This window comes from Tursiops truncatus, chromosome 13, assembly GCF_011762595.2.
Source record: "Tursiops truncatus isolate mTurTru1 chromosome 13, mTurTru1.mat.Y, whole genome shotgun sequence".
Classification (NCBI taxonomy): Eukaryota; Metazoa; Chordata; class Mammalia; order Artiodactyla; family Delphinidae; genus Tursiops; species Tursiops truncatus.
Window position 1 is genome coordinate 34752561 of NC_047046.1, and position 17646 is coordinate 34770206.

The window sequence follows — 17646 nt, forward strand, 5'->3', positions numbered from 1 at the left end:
CTCCCACTCCAGCCTCCCCTTCTCAGGCTGTAAGTCTCAGATAGGACCTGATCCTAAAATTCTACAAGCTCACACCAGGCCAGGAACTTGCATCAACAGGTAAGGGCCTTTGTCACCTGTAGCTGAGCAAGGTGGAAAGGTGATAAAGGCCAACAAAGAAGACAGGACTGGTCAGGAAGTGGGGTCCTCTCGGGCACATGGCTGGCCCTCCCCAAGTCCTCATGGACCCAGTAAGTGTGCGTTCATCTCTGGGAGACATAGGGGAGATGTGTGCAGGCCTGGAGGACAGCGCCTGGGGTCCTCACCCCACCTCCACCACTTCCCAGCTGTGCGACCTTGGAACACATCCCTGAGGGGACTAGGCCAGTGCTGATTCAAATAAAAAGCGCTCCATAAATGTGAGCTCCCCGCTCATCCCTCCCGCGTGCATTAGAAAAGGCTGGCTCAGTACTGAGGCTACTGAATCCAGGTACAAGGGAGGCTCTACCCTTCAGGGATGACGTGCTGAACCCCCAAATAACAGAAATTAACTTGACTATATCACTCAATACTATTAAGGGACCATTCATCCACTCAATTCATTAATTCATTCAACAAACATTTGTCGAGCGTGGCACGTGCAGCCGGCATTGCCCTAAGCGCAACTTACGAGCGTCCTTGTTCTGGACACTATGGGGCTTTAAACAGTTACTGCCCCTGAAGTGCTTTTGTCCACGGTCCTGTCTCTGTCTTTGGAAAGGAATACAATGCATTCTACCTGCCATCACGTAGGCCCTAGATTTTAGGGAACAAGAGGATGCTCAAAGCGGATGCTCTGTCATGATAATGACAGAGATTATGACACCAGCAAACAGAAGTGATGCTCACACGGAGGTGAATGGACACACACAGGAGACTCCCTGAGTAGAAAACAAGACAACATATCCACTGCCCCAAGCTGTTATGCCACAGATCTGACCCCGACTCTAAGCTCACAGACATGACAGTATAGATCGACCTTCTACCACCTACCTGCGGGGAAGGACCGGTTCTCCTTTTGTATTTTCAATTTGCTGTCGGCTGATCATTTGCAAAATGCACAGATCGTGTGCTTGAACGCTACGGTGATGTCAAATTATGTTAAAAGTTTCTAAATACTTTCTCTCGCTGTTGGTATTTGCCTTAATGTTACCCAGCACCCAACGATTCACAAACTGGCCCCCACCTATGAAGCACACTTCGGTTAGCAGTGATGTAGTTAATTCCACAAACCATCCAAAACCTAGCATAATACGTGTTGCAAACAATTACAAGAAATGGAATTGTAAAGGTCCACTTACCTGCCGATGGTTGAAATCTGATCAGGTCTTGCAAGTCCGTAGAAATCTGGAAAACATGGCTATAGAACTGCTGGACTGAATTCTTCAGGCCAGAGATGTCTCTGGAATGTGCCCGGAGCGTCCCGTTCATCTGCCTGACACAACTCCAGAGGCTGCTGACATGCTTGTTGAGCCCTTCCTTGATTTTCTGAAGACTTCCTGAGATGGAGTCCAGTTTGCTGCAGGTTTTCTCCATATGAGACACCCTGTCCTCCACCACAGAGACCCCCCTCTGGACCCCGTGTGTCTTCTCCTTACAAGCGTCCAGCTCGGCGAGGACCTGGCCCTGCAGCCGCTGCCACCTCTCCTCCAGCTGGTCGCAGCAAGGCACCGAGGCGGCCGGGGGAGACGGGAGGGGTTCAGCCCCCTTAGGAGACCCACGCCCTGCAGCCTTTTTACCTTCTCTACCACTGCTCAGCTCATTATGAAGATGACTCACGTGGTCTTCTGTGTGGCTTAGTTGAGAATAAAGAAAACTAAAATTCTGTTGAAGTCTCTGGATGCTATGCTCGGTTTCTTGAAACTTCCTATGCATTGTGTCATTTAGAGATTTCAAAAGGCTCAAAGCATCACCTGCTGAAGGGTCGTCTCCATTTCGCAAAGTATCTTCTCTCCCACGAGGCTCTCCCTGGAAGTTCTGTAGGCACATATCCTCCACCACTTGCACTTTGTCCTTCAGGTGGTTTAACTCCACCATGACCTGTTTGTTCCCAGCCCCCGAACCATCAGGCAGGGCTGACGCTGGGGGAGCAAGTTCTGCCTCCGAGCCGTTGGCCATCGCCAGGAGAGCGCTCCCCAGCCGCTCCTCCAGAGACTGTATTTTCTGATCAAGAAGGTGCTTCAAGTCATCTACCTCCCCACTGATGGTCCCCCGGAGGGTTTCTTCAATGTAAAAGCAGTGTTCCTCTGCATTCTTCTCTGTCACGTTGATCCTTGCATCCAGTTCATTCCATCTGGCGTCAAAGTCCACATCTGGCTCTGGAACTACGAGGCGGTCAAACTCATTGTCTAGTCGTCCGTTCAGCATTCTAGTCGCTTCAGCAACTCTTTCAATTTTCTGGTCTAACGTCTTGACCTGTTGCCCAAAGTCACCATTCTTGGCACCGTCACAGCAGTTTGCCCTGGTTGGAGGGTCTTGGATCCGGGCTCGAAGGTCACTGATTTCTTTTCTCAGGTTGGTTTCCTTCTCTCCTATAAGCTCCATCACTCCCAGGTAGCTGCTCCCATAGTCATCACAGTGCTGCTGGAGACCAATTAGCTTATACTCACATGAGTTCTTCAGATCAGCCAGCTTCCTGTCCATTCCCTCCATGAGCTCCTCTCTCAGGGCATCAATCTGACTATCGACATACGCTTGGTAGAGCTCATTGGTCGTCATGGTGACCGTAGGGCCCTGGGCCGCCTCCTGGAGCTGTCTGAGCTGCCCTTCATAGCCCTTCACCTTCCCATCCAGCTCGTCCAGCTTGCTACTCTTGGTCTTCAGGGCATCCTTGACTTCAGCCAATTCAGACTTGATGTCCTTCATGCCAGATTCCTTACTGTTGAGGACACCAGGAAGCTGGACCGTTTCTGGTTCTCCACCCACGGCACTGTCGGGCACTGGCTGGGGGTGCAGGTTACTGAGCCACGATGCCAGCATTTTGCTGGCGTCATCCTGAATGGAGTGTTTGAGGTTTTCATTCACTCCAGCAATGGAAGACTGGAGATCAAGAACCGTCCTTGTGAGTCGGAGAACCTTCTCCTCAAGCACCTGGATTTTCTTTTCCTGAAGTTCTAGGGGCCCCTGTTTTGGATCTACAGTCCGACTTAGTTCTGCTGCAGGAGTTGGTGACAAAGTCTTCCCAGGCTCTGAGACTCGGCTTGGTTCACTGTCTGTTACAAAGAAAGAGTTGGACATGACTTAACATCTTCTACCTTTACCCAGTTTCTGCAAAGACAATAAACAGGGTATTCAAGGGATTCACTTACAGCTCCCTTCTCACTGCAGGTAATTATTGTGCCAGAGTCGAAAAGACTATGGGCTTTAAGTAAAAGAGACCTCCAGGGGCATTCTGGCCCTGCTGTTTACAGCCTGCCCTCGAGCAGGCTAACTCACTTCTGTGAACTATAATCCCCTCATCTACGAAGCAGAGGCACTATCTCCCCTCTTGGGCACATCATAGATACTCAATGGCCTCTTTCACCCTGAAGGGAAAATTCTTGATTTGCGTTATCATATGAACATACATCATTCCCTCATTAGTAACTGCACCCACACCCCGGTGGTTGACCGCATGCTGTAAAACCACAAGAACCCACTTGAGATCCACCCATTAGCAGTTGGGTGGTATGATATCACACGAGCAGCAAGTTATCCTCCAAGCAACCCCTAAACGTTTGCTTACTTTTAATAGCATCCCTGTGCCAAAAGACTCTCATAGACATCGTTCGGTGCTGTCATGCAGCTGGGGACACTAACAGCGAACGAGAGATAAAGCAACAGAGTCTACTGGCGTCTGCCAACAACAGAGCTACGTGGCCCTAAGCAGTGAGAGTCACTAAGTCAAAGAATACGAACATTGAATTTGTTTGTGGCCAAGCCCCGCGTGGCTTGCTGGACCCTAGTTCCGGGACCAGGGATCCAACCCGTGCCCCGTGCAGTGGAAGCACAGAGTCCTAGCCACTGGACCGCCAAGGAATTCCCCAAACATTCCATTTTTGATAATCCTACGTTAAGAAATGTACCCTGCAAGGAAACAGTCCAAAAGAAAAAAATTATTATAAAATAATTGCGATGAGTCATAACATGAAAATAAACTAACGTACAGAGAGAGAGAGAAATTAAACAAAAAGCAGGTTATCAGAATCTGAGGCACTGGACTTCCCTGGTGGTGCAGTGCTTAAGAATCTGCCTGCCAATGCAGGGAACACAGGTTCGAGCCCTGGTCCGGGAAGGTCCCACATGCTGTGGAGCAACTAAGCCCGTGCACCACAACTACTGAGCCTGTGCTCCGGAGCCCGCGAGCCACAACTGCTGAGCCCGTGTGCCACAACTACTGAAGCTCAAGTGCCTAGAGCCCGTGCTCTGCAACAAGAGAAGCCACTGCAATGAGAAGTCCGCGCACCGCAACAAAGAGTAGCCCCCGCTCACAACTAGAGAAAGCCCGCACGCAGCAACGAAGACCCAACGCAGCCAAAAATAAATAAATAAATTTATTTTTTTTTTAAATCTGAGGCACTAGGAGAATAAGCAGCAAACCACGCCCTTGAACACAGAATACAAGGAATTCTAGAATACCATCGACAAGCCTACAGATGATACTGAGACCTAGCGTGTAAAGTGGAAAAAGTCACACACGACATAGGTTACAGTGAAATAAAATGCATTAATGTAAACTGACAAACACTGGAAGTAAATTTAGAATGTTGTCGATATTTGAGCTTCATGTTCATTGTTTTCTCCTCCTCTAAACTTTTGCAGATGATCATATCAACAGTTATCATTCACTAAAATCAACATAGTGTTAAAACCAAGACTGGAATTCAGATGTCTAAATTCCCAAGGAGAAAACTAGAAAGAACACCTTGTTTTCCATACTGAAAAATGTATTCTATCTCAGGACACCAGAAATAAAATTCATTGAATCACGTACAAATGAAATGTTGTTCTGAGCAAAGGAAATTTTTTTCTAAGGGCTGGAGAAGCAGGGAAGGATCAGGATGTAAGCAGAGGTTTTCTTCATACACTGCTGGTGACTATAAGAATTGTTACCACTTTTTGGAAGGATAATTTGGCAAGTGTATCAAAATACTCAGAATCCTTTTGACTCTGCAATTACACTTCTAGAAATTTATTCTAGTAAATAATAAGGATGAATCCAAAAATTTAACAGGAAAAAATACTTATTCAAATACTATCTATAATAATGAAAAACTGCAAACAGTCTAAATGACCAACGGTACAGGATAATGTCCAAACAATGACACTCTATGAAGCCATGAGATGATATTGTAGTATATTTAATGACATGAATGTTTTTTCATGAAGTTAAAAACTAAGTTCCAGAAACAGTATGTTCATTACAGTGATAGTGGGTTGAGGATAGGCGCTTCCTTTCATTCTCTTCCGAAATCTCACTAAAATGGCATAAAACAAAACAAGCAAAACAAACCCCAACCAAGTCACATATAAAAAATTGGGAATCAGAATGGTTTTGGACATTTTCACAGTGCATTGGAAACTAGAAGAAAAAAAAAATTTTAATTGAAGTACAGTTGATTTACAATGTTATGTTAGTTTCAGGTGTACAGCAAAGTGATTCAGATATATATATATATGTATATATATTCTCTTTCAGGTTCTTTTCCCACACAGGTTATTATAAAATATTGAGTATAGTTCCATGTGCTATACAGTAGGTCCTTGTTATCTATTTTGTATGTAGTAGTGTGTATATATTAATCCCAAATTCCCAATTTATCCCTCCCCCGCAGTTTTCCTCTTTGGTAACCATAAGTTTGTTTTCTATGTCTGTGAGTCTCTTTCTGTTTTTCAAATAAGTTCATTTGTATCATTTTTTTAGATTCCACATATAAGTGGTATCATATGACATTTGTCTCTGACTTACTTCATTTAGTATGATAATCTATAGATCCATCCATGTTGCTGCCAATGGCATTATTTCATTCTTTTTATGGCTGAGTAATATTCCGTTGTATGTATACACACCACATCTTCTTTATCCATTCACCCGTCAATGGACACTTAGGTTGCTTCCATGTCCTGGCTATTGTAAATAGTGCTGCAATGCACACTGGGGTGCATGCATCTTTTCAAATTATAGTTTTATCTGGATATATGCCCAAAAGTGTGATCGCTGGATCATACGGTAGCTCTATTTTTAGCTTTTTAAGGAACCTCCATATTGTTCTTCATAGTGGCCGCACCAATTTACATTCCCACCAACAGTGTAGGAGCGTTCCTTTTTGGAAACTAGAAGAAAATTGAGTGATGCTTTCAAAATTCTAAAGGAAAATTATTTCCAACCTAGAATTCTGAAGCTGGAGTAAATATATTTTCAGAATATCAAAAAGTTTACCTCCCATGCAATCCTCTCATGAAACTACTAGAAGATGTGCTCTACCAAAACAAGGGAATAAACTGAGAAAAAGCAAGCAGGGGGTACAGGAAGCAGGGAACGGATGGGAGAGAAGTCAGTGAAGGTCACAGGGTGGCAGCTGTGAACAAGGACAAGCAGATGACCAGTCCAGGTGGGGCAGGTGAGAAGGCTCTAGGAGAGATTTCTTCAAGGAGATGAAACCGATGTGTCTGAACAAAACGAGGGGACATGTAGATAACCAGCGGAGAGTCTGGGTTGAAATAGGGATAAAAATATAGAAAACCAAGCAAAGGAAAACATACTTATTAACTCTAGAGAAATCCAGAAACAGTGTAGGAAAGGCAGCATGTTCATAGTACACTACAGAGCTCCGCTGTAAACATTATATAACTACTACAATGTAACCAATAAATACTGAACAGATAAAAACACAGTATAACTGAACGGAAAGGATGGCAGTACAGGAGCCCCATGTTAGATGAAAGGGACTTAAATCCTCACCTTCCATAATGAGAAGTCAAGGGGCGTGGAGGTAAATTCCAAAAGACCATCTAACGAGTTTAAAGCAGTGCTCACTTCAGCAGCACATTTACTAAAATTGGAATGATACAAAGAAGATTAGCACGGTCCCTGCACAAGGAGGACAGGTAAATTTGTGAAGCATTACATATTTTTAAGCAACCTAAGTGTCCATCGATAGATGAATGGATAAAGAAGATGTGGTATATATACACAACGGGATACTGCTCAGTCATAAAAAAGAATGAAACAATGCCATTTGCAACAATATGGGTGGATCTGAAGGGTTTTATGCTTAGAGAAATAAAAGTCAGACAGAGAAAGACAAATACTCTGTGTTATCATTTATATGTGGAATCTAAAAAATAAAACAAATAGATGTATATAACAAAACAGAAACAAACTCACAGATACAGAGAACAAACTGGTAGTTACCAGTGGGGAGAAGGAAGGGGGAAGGGGCAAGACAGAGGTAGAGGATTAAGAGGTACAAACTATGCAAAAAATAAATAAGAAACAAGGACAACACAGGGAAATATAGCCATTATTTTGCAATAACTTTAAATGAAGTATAATCTATAAAAATACTGAATCACTGTGTTGTACACCTGTAATTAATATAGTATTGTAAATCTATACTTCAATTATTTTAATTTTTAAAGAGTTTAAAGTAATTACCCCTGAGAAGGGAAAGTGGGAGAGAAAGGGAATTTGCTAATACCCCTGAGAAGGGAAAGTGGGAGAGAAAGTGCTTTTCCTAATAGTCCTTATAAAGCTACTGAACTCATTAAACTACATGTATGTTTAAACTTTTATAAAATAAAAAGTAAAACTAAACAAAACAGAAATAAACTGTCCACTATGATCCAACACGCCCCCTCACTACTTGTCTAGTGTCTGCCTTTCATGAGGTCAGGGATTGTGTCTGCCTTGATTTTCTCTTTTCCTAAGAACCTAGTATAGAGCCTGCAGATATAGAATAAATATTTGTGGGATGAATGAATGAATTTTTCTTTAACAAAATGTATGCGCAGAAATAGAAAAGAGAATAGTGTTCTATAGTAAAATGTTAACAGTAGTTGTCATTTGGTGGTGAGACTATGTGTACTTAAATATTTTTCCTATAAACATTCTGTAATAGATATGCATTACTTTTATAATAAAAATTATTTTAAAGTCTGTTTTACGGACAATATTGGGAAACACCACTAGTTTCAAAATCGAAAACACAGGACTTCCCTGGTGGCACAGTGGTCAAGAATCCACCTGCCAATGCAGGGGACACAGGCTCGAGCCCTGGTCCGGGAAGATCCCACATGCCGCGGAGCAACAAAGTCCGTGCACCACAGCTACTGAGCCTGCGCTCTAGAGCCTGTGAGCCGCAACTACTGAGCCTGCAGGCCGCAACTACTGAAGCCCATGCGCATACAGCCCATGCTCCGCAACAAGAGAAGCCACCACAGTGAGAAGCCCGCGCCCCGCGACGAAGAGTAGCCCCTGCTCGCCACAATTAGAGAAAGCCCACGCACAGCAACGAAGACCCAATGCAGACAAAAAAAAACCCAAAACAGACTGAAAACACCTCATGGGAAAATATAATCATTTAAAGATGACTTAAACATTTAACTCATAAGAAAATCTAGGTTTTTCTCACTGAACTTTAAAAAAGAAGAAAGATAAAGTGATGTAGAATAATGTCAAAATATTTTTATCCATAAAAGTCAGTTTCTTAATGTTACACTTAAAAGCCAAGGTGAAAATTATCATTGCTTGCTAAGCTATTCATTGAGTTTGTGCTACTTCACTTAAAAAAAAATCAAAAGCAAATTTAAGAACAGCCTCATTGGACACTTCTAACTTGGGGCTTAGCTTTGCAAATATCTCACCCCAAACAGAATAAGAATGATTCTATTTACCTTTTTTTTCTTTTTGAAAAAGAAACAATTTTAGTTTCTTCAAATTCAGGTTTATGGGAGCTTGTACATGAAAAGTAAAGTAAAAACAACCCAAGCATCATTACCTCGTTACACTTGACTCTCTTTTGTCTGTGCCTCAGGCCACACAAGGCTGAGACCAGCAGCATCTCCCACTCTAAGGCCTTGGCTTTCACAACCAGTTGGCCCTAACAAAGCAATTTACTTTTTTTTTTTTTTTTTTTTTTTTTTGCGGTATGCGGGCCTCTCACTGCTGTGGCCTCTCCCATTGCGGAGCACAGGCTCCGGACGCGCAGGTTCAGCGGCCATGGCTCACGGGCCCAGCCGCTCCGCGGCATGTGGGATCTTCCCGGACCGGGGCACGAACCCGCGTCCCCTGCATCGGCAGGCGGACCCCCAACCACTGCGCCACCAGGGAAGCCCGCAATTTACTTTTTAAAAGTCTGTCTTCCGATCGCTACTGCTTCTGCAAATAAATTTGTGTGCCATGTGTCTACTGCAGGCATATGTGCGTGTTTGGGGCAGAACTTGGAAAGCTCCACACATCCTGTAGTGTGAAGGAGCAGGGGCGGCCGGCAAAGCAGAGCGCAAGTCAGAAGGTACCTGTGGCTTTCTTCACGCTGCTTCTCGGCCGAGCGGGCGTGGGGCGGGGCGTCTTCACGGGGTCTCTGGGACCTTCTTGGCAGTCTCCTCCCCTGAAGCCAGGGCAGCACCTCCATTCCAGCTGTGTCACCGTCTTGTACCTGGTGACGTATCTGGGTCTGACATTCACACGATAACTGCCGAAGAAAAAAGGTGGCATCTCTCTTTACTGGCTGCTGTTGCAAACACCCCCGGCCCCCCTGGCTGAACCCGAATGAAGACGCTCCAGGTCACTGCTCTCTCCAGGCTGACCCAGCGGGGATCACTGGTCTCCTCTAGTCCAGCCCTGCCCCCCTCCTTCCTCCAGCTCCTGCATCCACCTGCCCCCAGGTCCCCTCCCACTAAAGGCTGGAGAAACAGACAACTCAGAAAAACTCGGCCCATGAATCTCATTGGATGTGGACATTGTTCACAAACTGGGCTTTTATTTCACCGACAAACTTATACAATTCGCTGCTTTGTGGCGGTTTTTCCAAGGTAAGTCAGGGCCATTTGGTTTGTCTTTTAGAGAAACACCCCGGGTGCCCTCACCTCCCATGGCCCCCTGTGTATTCACCTCGGCACCCTCTTTCCCAACACCAACAAAGGGAGCAGCGAGCCCCCCTGGAGACGCATCTCACGCTATTTGTGTTCAGATCTTTTTAAAAAGATGCCCCGGTCCACACAGCTAATGACAGAAATAAGGAAGCAGAATTGGAACCATTCAAAAATCCCGTTTATGGTGCACTTGTGTATCACATAGAGACCCTGGCAACAAGCTGGAAAGTCCTTTAGACCCAGGGCTGGACCTCAGCCCAGAACAGACAGCGCTCAGAGGGACCAACCAGGAGCTCACCCCCCAGGGCCCTCCCTGCTCACAGCACGGAGGCAAGCCGGCTCCTGGGTCACCCCGGCTTCTCTTTCTGACTGGGAACGACAGCTCTCTTGAACCTCGTCACTTTCTCTTCATTTCCAACACCCCAGCACGAGCAGCTAGCCCCCTTTTGGGACCGATTCCCAGAAAGAAACGGGCTTTGCATCACGTCCTCAGGGCTGCTGTGTGCTGCTCAGGGGGGCATCCGGGGGCCTGGTGCCAGCCTAGTGACTCCATCAGGCCCCGGCCTTGTGGCAGGTAGAGTTCAAAGCTACATTCCTGAGAAAATTATAAATGGCTAAATGTAGTGGACTTCTGGCATCCTCCCTGAGGGTCCAAACCATGACACCCCAAACCTCACATGCCAGGAACCACCTCACGTGCCAGGACAGGCAAGGCGACCCTTTGGAATTCCAGGAGGGCCCGCTGACAGCACTGCCCCAGCGGGAGTGTCCCAGCACTTCACTGACCCGTCTCACCTGGTCTTGTAGGGCAGTGGTTCTCAACCTTGGCCGTGTGTTAGAATTACCAGGGACCTGTGAAAAACTACCCATGCCTGGGTCCCACCCTCAGAGGCTCTGATTAATCGGTCTGCAGTGCGGCCTGGGTGTGCGGATTTTCAGATGCTTGGGTGGGAGGCGTTTTAAGGAAAACTGATGAGAAAGCCCAATAAGTAAAACAGAAAAGAAGGGCTGCTCAGGGGGTCAGGGGCAAAGCAGGTGCAAGATCGGCCTTCCCGGTTCTTCATTCTCTCATTCCCGCCACGTCCCCCATCAAGGCCCCACTATATACATCATTCCTTTTTCACAAATGAGAAAACAGAGGCTCGTAGAGGTTAAGTGACTTCTCCCAGTTCCAATGGTCAGGAAGGGCCAGGACTGGACTTTGAAGCCGTGTGCTCGCCTGGACCCCGCAGGGCCCCCCCCCGGCGCACAGAAGCAGCCAATCTCGCTGGCAACTGCCTTCAATCTGAAGCAACCGCGCCCACCCAGACATGTTCCAAAAGGGCCCACAAGCTGGGTAAGAAGGCAGCCTGAGCACTTAATTCGGTCCAGGTCCACACTAGCCCTCAGCCCCCTAGGACCCCACCTACCAAAAGCATCCTCTGTGTGGTCCCAGAAACTACAGGAAAAGAAAGAAAAATTCCACTTCGTTGTTTTGCAGGCTCAAGCACAGCATAATGCTGGAAAAATGTGTCATCTCCGAAAAACTTGGTTCCTCTGAGCATTGAGGACTGAATGTGAAAATGTGTCTGCTCTGGGGTTTTCTCCGTGTGCCGGGAGATGACGGCCCTCATTAAACCCTTCTGGCCGTGGCTGAGCCGGGCCGAGGGGCCCAAACCCCGCAGCTTTGATGCCGAGGGACGACCCCCCACCCCACCCGGGGGACTTAGCCCCTCACTGCCCAGCCGAGCGCAAGAAAGTTCTTGCTTTTCCAACACACTTCATTCTTTTCGCTGAAGGCAGTGATGATTTCAGCGCTAGCGCATAACTTAGGAAAGCTCCCTGGAGCACCCTCCTTCCTCTCCGCCCCACCCCCCACCCCCACCCCTACCCCTATTGCTCTAGGTTTCCGGTTTCAGTGGACTTCAGGTTGACTGCATCTCCAACCAAGTTTCCAGCCCCGCGTGTGAAAGCAGTGACAGCTGGAAGCCACTGGGGGCCACCTGAGCTCACGGCCACATCTCTGTGCCCGAGAACACGATCCCTGAGGCACCGGCAGGTCCCCAGGACTCATTTCAGGGGGGCGTGATGGGGGGAGGCGGGTCTGTCCAGCCCCACAGCCCTACTGGGATATCCTGGCAGAAACCGGGCTGCTGCTTCCACTGGGGCAGCCAAGGGGCCCCCCAGAGGATGGGGGAGCACCAGGCAGGACTCCCAGGCCTGCCCGCATGCCCTGGATCCGCGGGACAGTATCCTGGCCAGGGGGCCTTAAAAAAAAATGCTTAGGCCTTTACCCTCAAAATTCTAATTTCATTGGTCTGAGGTGGGGGGACCCAGGTGTCTGTACCTTTCAAAAACTCCCCACGTAATCGCCAAGCGCAGCCAGAGTTGAGAAGCACCCCAGACCCAGGCACCCAGGGGCCCAACAACCAGGCAGCAGCCCAAGCGTCACCCCAGGGCCCCTGGGAAGTGGGTGTTTGGAAGATGCTCCGTGGACATTTACTAAATCAGCAAACTGCACCCAGCTGGGGGCGGCCAAGGAAGGGCCCGCAGCCAAAGGGACAGAGTCACTGCCCGGCGGGGCTGGAGCCCGGAGGCTGACTGGGCTCCAGCCTGGGTCCCCATCCCAGCCTCGGGTCAGGTCTGTAACAGCATCCCTTCCAGGGGGAGCCCCGATCAGCTGCCTCAGGCACCCCTGGAGGTGGGCAGTGAGCTGCCCCACAGCCCTGTCCACTCTCCCCAACTCTCCCCCCCCCCCAAGCCCTTTTCGGGGGTGAGACAAGGGGTCACCATTTTTACAAGTTCAGTCACGATGTCAAGGCACCAGATGGGCCCAGGAGATGCTAATGAGAAGGAAGTTGGAAGAAAAGGACTGCAAGAGTTGAATCAGAGCTCAGGGACCACATGACGAAGTGTCCCTGTTAAAACAGAATGGGACAAAGTGTACATCCATTTGACGTCACCCCCACCAAGATTCCTTCCCACTGGTGGGAGGTGAGACCTCGCCTCACCTGCTTCCATTCACATTTGTATTTGCTCATCCAGAGTTCCTCCTCCCTGCCAACCGCGGGGCCCTTGAGGGCAAGAACGCCTGTTGGCTCTGCTCTCTACAGGACCCCCACTTTTCAACACAGTGTCTGTCCTATTGTGCTTAATAAATAACTGAGTATTAATCGTTAATCAGTAACTGATTGATCAAACAATTAATTAATGACACTAGGCCTACTTTTGACAAGGTTTGGGGAAGTCCAGTGTCCATAATAACAACCCCAGAGCGACCCTCAGGTCTAACCCAGCTGAACCCAGGAGGTTCAGTCCTCCCAGAACCCAGTCGAGCTCCAGGGTCCACAGTCATGTGAACAGGACAAGAATCAAACACCAGAAGGTGAGCCAGCGCTGGGCTTTCCAAGACAGCCATTAACCGGGGGGCGGGTGTTTAAATGTAAACTGATTAAAATTAAATAAAACCGAACATCTACTTCCTCAGTCACACTATCCACATTTCATGAGCTTTACAGCCACAGTGACTATGGTATTAAATAAACAAAGTGAATATCTCCAACATCACAGAAAGTTCTGTCGGACAGGACTGGGAGAGAGCGTCGCAAGATTGTCAAGGGAACAGCAACGGGCTCACGTCTATCTGTTCATCTGATTTCTCCTCCCATCTCCCCAGCACTGCAAGTAGAACATTGCTCTGAAATAACCACACATCACTGGCACAGGACCATCTAGACAGTGGTTCCACAAAGTAAGGATCTTTTCCCTGCATTTAGTGTTTACCTGTATTTTATTTTAACACTCTGCACAAACTGAAAACCCAGAGGACCCTGGGGGCACTCATTTGACTGGGATTTCTCCCAAGAATGGACTTGACAGTAAACTCCTCTCCCTCCTCCAGTCCCTGGCTTGCCCCCCAAAACCTGGAGTCAACTCTTGTTGCTTCATTCCGTGTGTGTAGCTCCGCCCAGTATCAATCAGAATGGGACAGAGGATGGAAAAGAGGCGCTTCCCCTCCCTGGTAGGGAGCACCCAGGCCTGGGGAAATAACCACCTCCCCAGGGACAAGGAAAGTCCACACGAAAAGGTGAGAAGTCATCTGCCAGAGTTTCCAAAGGCGCACCCAGGGCAGACCTGGGTGTCTGGCATTCAGCCACTGCTCCAGGTTTTCCACAGGGCGGTTCACTGCAGCCACAGCAATCCCATTTTTTAAAACCGTGGTACAGTTATGTACGTACGTAAATACACATTACATAAAATGTACCATCTTAACCGTTCTTAAGAGTACAGTTCAGTAGCACTAAGTACGTTCACAGTGCTGTGCAAACATCACCACCACCCATCTCCAGAACTTTTGCATCACCCCAAACTGAAACTCCGCACCCATATTAAACACTAACTCCCCATTGCCCGCCCCAACCCCTGGGAACCAGCATTCTACTTCCTGTCTCTAGGAATCTGACTGCTCTAGGGACCTCATATAGGTAGAATCGTACAGTATTTGTCCTTTTGTGACTGGCTTGTGTCACTTAGCATAATGTCCTTGTAGGCGAGGAAAAGACTTTGCCTGTACCCTCTTAGATTTGTTCCTGGAGTCTGTGAATTAAACTGACAAAAGACAGATTAACAGGAGAAAAAGACTACAAATGTTATTGATATGAATATTTTTATGTGCATGGGGGCTTCAGGAAAGAAGTGAAAACTCAAAGTAGCAGTTAGACTCAGAGGCTTATGTACCATTTTAACAAAGGATGATAAAATGTGGAGAAGGAATCAGACAAAGGAAAGGGAGTTTGGGCTTCTAGGGGCAATAAGTTGTGGGAATGTGGGTAGGACACTAATGGGTGATAATGGCTATTTTAGTAAGGTTTCTTTTTTTTTTTTTGCGGTACCCGGGCCTCTCACTGTTGTGGCCTCTCCTGTTGCAGAGCACAGGCTCCGGACGCGCAGGCTCAGCGGCCATGGCTCACAGGCCCAGCCGCTCCGTGGCATGTGGGATCTTCCTGGACCGGGGCACGAACCCGTGTCCCCTGCATCGGCAGGCAGACTCTCAACCACTGCGCCACCAGGGAAGACCAGTAAGGTTTGTTTATACAGACTCCTCTCTGTGCTGGCTCTCTGTCTCTGGTGATTAGGGTCACACCCCTCATCCCGGTATAGGAGAGGCAGGAAACTCACACCCCGCTTTTGGGAATAAATGGGAAGGGCAGAAAGGTCTTATCTCTGAGGTTTCTCAATGGCCTTCAGCTCAAAATAATCAATATGGAAAAGTGGCATGTTTTGAGGTGGTCTTTCCTGATCCCCTTCATCTCAGGCTCATCCATATTATAGCATGTATCAAGATTTCCTTTTTAAGGGGGCTTCCCTGGTGGCTCAGTGCTTAAGAATCTGCCTGCCAATGCAGGGGACACGGGTTTGAGCCCTGGTCCAGGAAGATCCCACATGCCGCAGAGCAACTAGGCCCGTGCACCACAACTACTGAGCCTGCGCTCTAGAGCCCGTGAGCCACAACTACTGAGCCCACGTGCCACAACTACTGAAGCCTGTGCGCCTCGAGCCCGTGCTCCACGAGAGAAGCCATTGCAATGGGAAGCCCGCACACCACAACGAAGAGTAGCCCCCACTCGCAACAACTAGAGAAAGCCCGCGTGCAGCAACGAAGACCCAACACAGCCAAATAAATGAATAAATTTATTTTAACAAATTTCCTTTTTTACACAGAAATTCACTTTTACAAAGTTGGGTCTCAGCGCTCTAATTTAGAAATTGCCAAGACAGTGGACTGAGTTTCTAGGAACTGCTTGTGACAAATGGGTTTGCTTTCTCTTTTGTTGTCATTCTACCAATCAATGAATAAATAAGTGAACTTTTTATTAAAGTAACACTTTGCCAAAAGTAAATACAGCAGTGGCTATAAAGTTTGAAACAGAAGGGATTTCAGAACTACATGAAGGAAAAGTTGTTCTGTACTAGCAGAAGAGACACTTCCATCTGAATCCACTGTGTCTACTGACGATCAAAAAATTGGCCATTTGAGGGGCTTCCCTGGTGGCGCAGTGGTTAAGAATCCACCTGCCAATGCAGGGAACACAGGTTCAAGTCCTGGTCCGGGAAGATCACGTGTACCATGGAGCAACTAAGCCCGTGAGCCACAACTACTGAGCCCATGTGACACAACTACTGAGCCCACGTGCCACAACTACTGAGCCCGCGCACTGCAACTACTGAAGCCCGTGCACCTAGAGCCTGTGCTCCACAACAAGAGAAGCCACTGCAATGAGAAGCCCGCGCACTGCAACAAAGAGTAGCCCCTGCTCGCTGCTACTAGAGAAAGCCTGCGTGCAGCAACAAAGACCCAACGCAGCCAAAAATAAATAAATAAATTTGTAAAAAAGAAATCGGCCACTTGAAACCATGTGCAAGACAATCTGAGGAGGTGACTCTGGTTCCCAAGGCTAACTGTCCACATTCTGAAAAAGTCTCCCCCCACGAGAGAGTGAAGAAACCAGATAGCCTTCTTCCAGGTTAAAACACATCACACACACAAATCACAGTTCTCATCTTATCTTTTTCTGCTCCATTGCACATTTTTAATTAGATCCCTGCCTGAAGAAATTAATAATGTGGAAGGAAAGAAATGCTCAATATTTTGCTTGACTCCTTAGGACAAACCACTTAAGTTTTAAAAGTCAGAAGGCTTGGGCAAATATATTTCTGAAATACAAAATGCATCTGATGAATCTCGAAGTCATATTGAGGCACCTAATTAAAATCAGATTACAATACAGCTTTGTACATTTTTTTTTTCTTTTGGCTGTGCTGGGTCTTCGTTGCTGCTTGTGGGCTTTCTCTAGTTGCGGTGAGTGGGGGCTACTCTTCATTGTGGAGCACAAGCTCTAGATGCACAGGCTTTAGTAGTTGCAGCACGTGGGCTCAATAGTTGTGGCACACAGGCTCAGTAGCTGTGGCTTGCGGGCTCTAGAGCACGGGCTCAGTAGTTGTGGCGCATGGGCTTAATTGCCGTGCGGCATGTCGGATCTTCCTGGACTAGGGATCGAACCCATGCCTGCCAATGCAGCGGATTCTTAACCACTGGACCACCAGGGAAGTCCCTGCTTTGTACATTTCTTAAATCACAGACCCTAGACCAAGGCAATGTGCTCAAAATGAAAGTGTATGTATAGCAGATTGTCTGTTTCCCAGTACAAAGGAGATTCTTGCTAGAGAAACCACAATTGTAAGCTGTTTCTTTTTCCATTTCTTCTTGAATTAATTTCCTTCCGTACTTAGAGTGGCAAGTTAGATTCAAACCCTAAAACCCTCTTTACTTCTCAGCCATTTTCTCTGATCATACAGCATAATGAGTAGAATAAGTTTTCCCCACGACGGATCACCCTCCTTAACCCTGAGGACAGAAAAAATTCTACAGTCCTGAAAGAAAGGTGATTGAAGGAAAGCCCAGCGGCTCAACTGAGAGGCTGTCCCAACTCGGCTGCAACAGACAGTGAAGTGTCATTTTCAGATTTACCATAAGAGCGGCCTGTACCTTCCTTCGGAGCAAACTTGCATTGCTAAAAA

The 17646-nt window shown here is 47.3% G+C and overlaps 1 protein-coding gene and 1 non-coding gene across 2 annotated transcripts in view; one reads left to right on the forward strand and one right to left on the reverse strand.

Annotated features, from left to right (window-relative positions):
* Positions 1–17646, reverse strand: part of EMILIN2 (elastin microfibril interfacer 2) — a 50846-nt gene that overhangs the window by 17333 nt on the left and 15867 nt on the right. Inside the window, exons 3-4 of the mRNA XM_033837600.2 lie at positions 9514–9689; positions 1320–3230 (exon numbers count right to left, since the gene is read on the reverse strand). Coding sequence (XP_033693491.1) covers positions 1320–3230; positions 9514–9689 — 2087 coding nt within the window. The remainder of the gene's footprint in view (positions 1–1319; positions 3231–9513; positions 9690–17646) is intronic.
* LOC117307756 (U6 spliceosomal RNA) lies at positions 7026–7132 on the forward strand. The gene has a single exon (XR_004521635.1). It is a non-coding gene; the product is annotated as a U6 spliceosomal RNA (small nuclear RNA).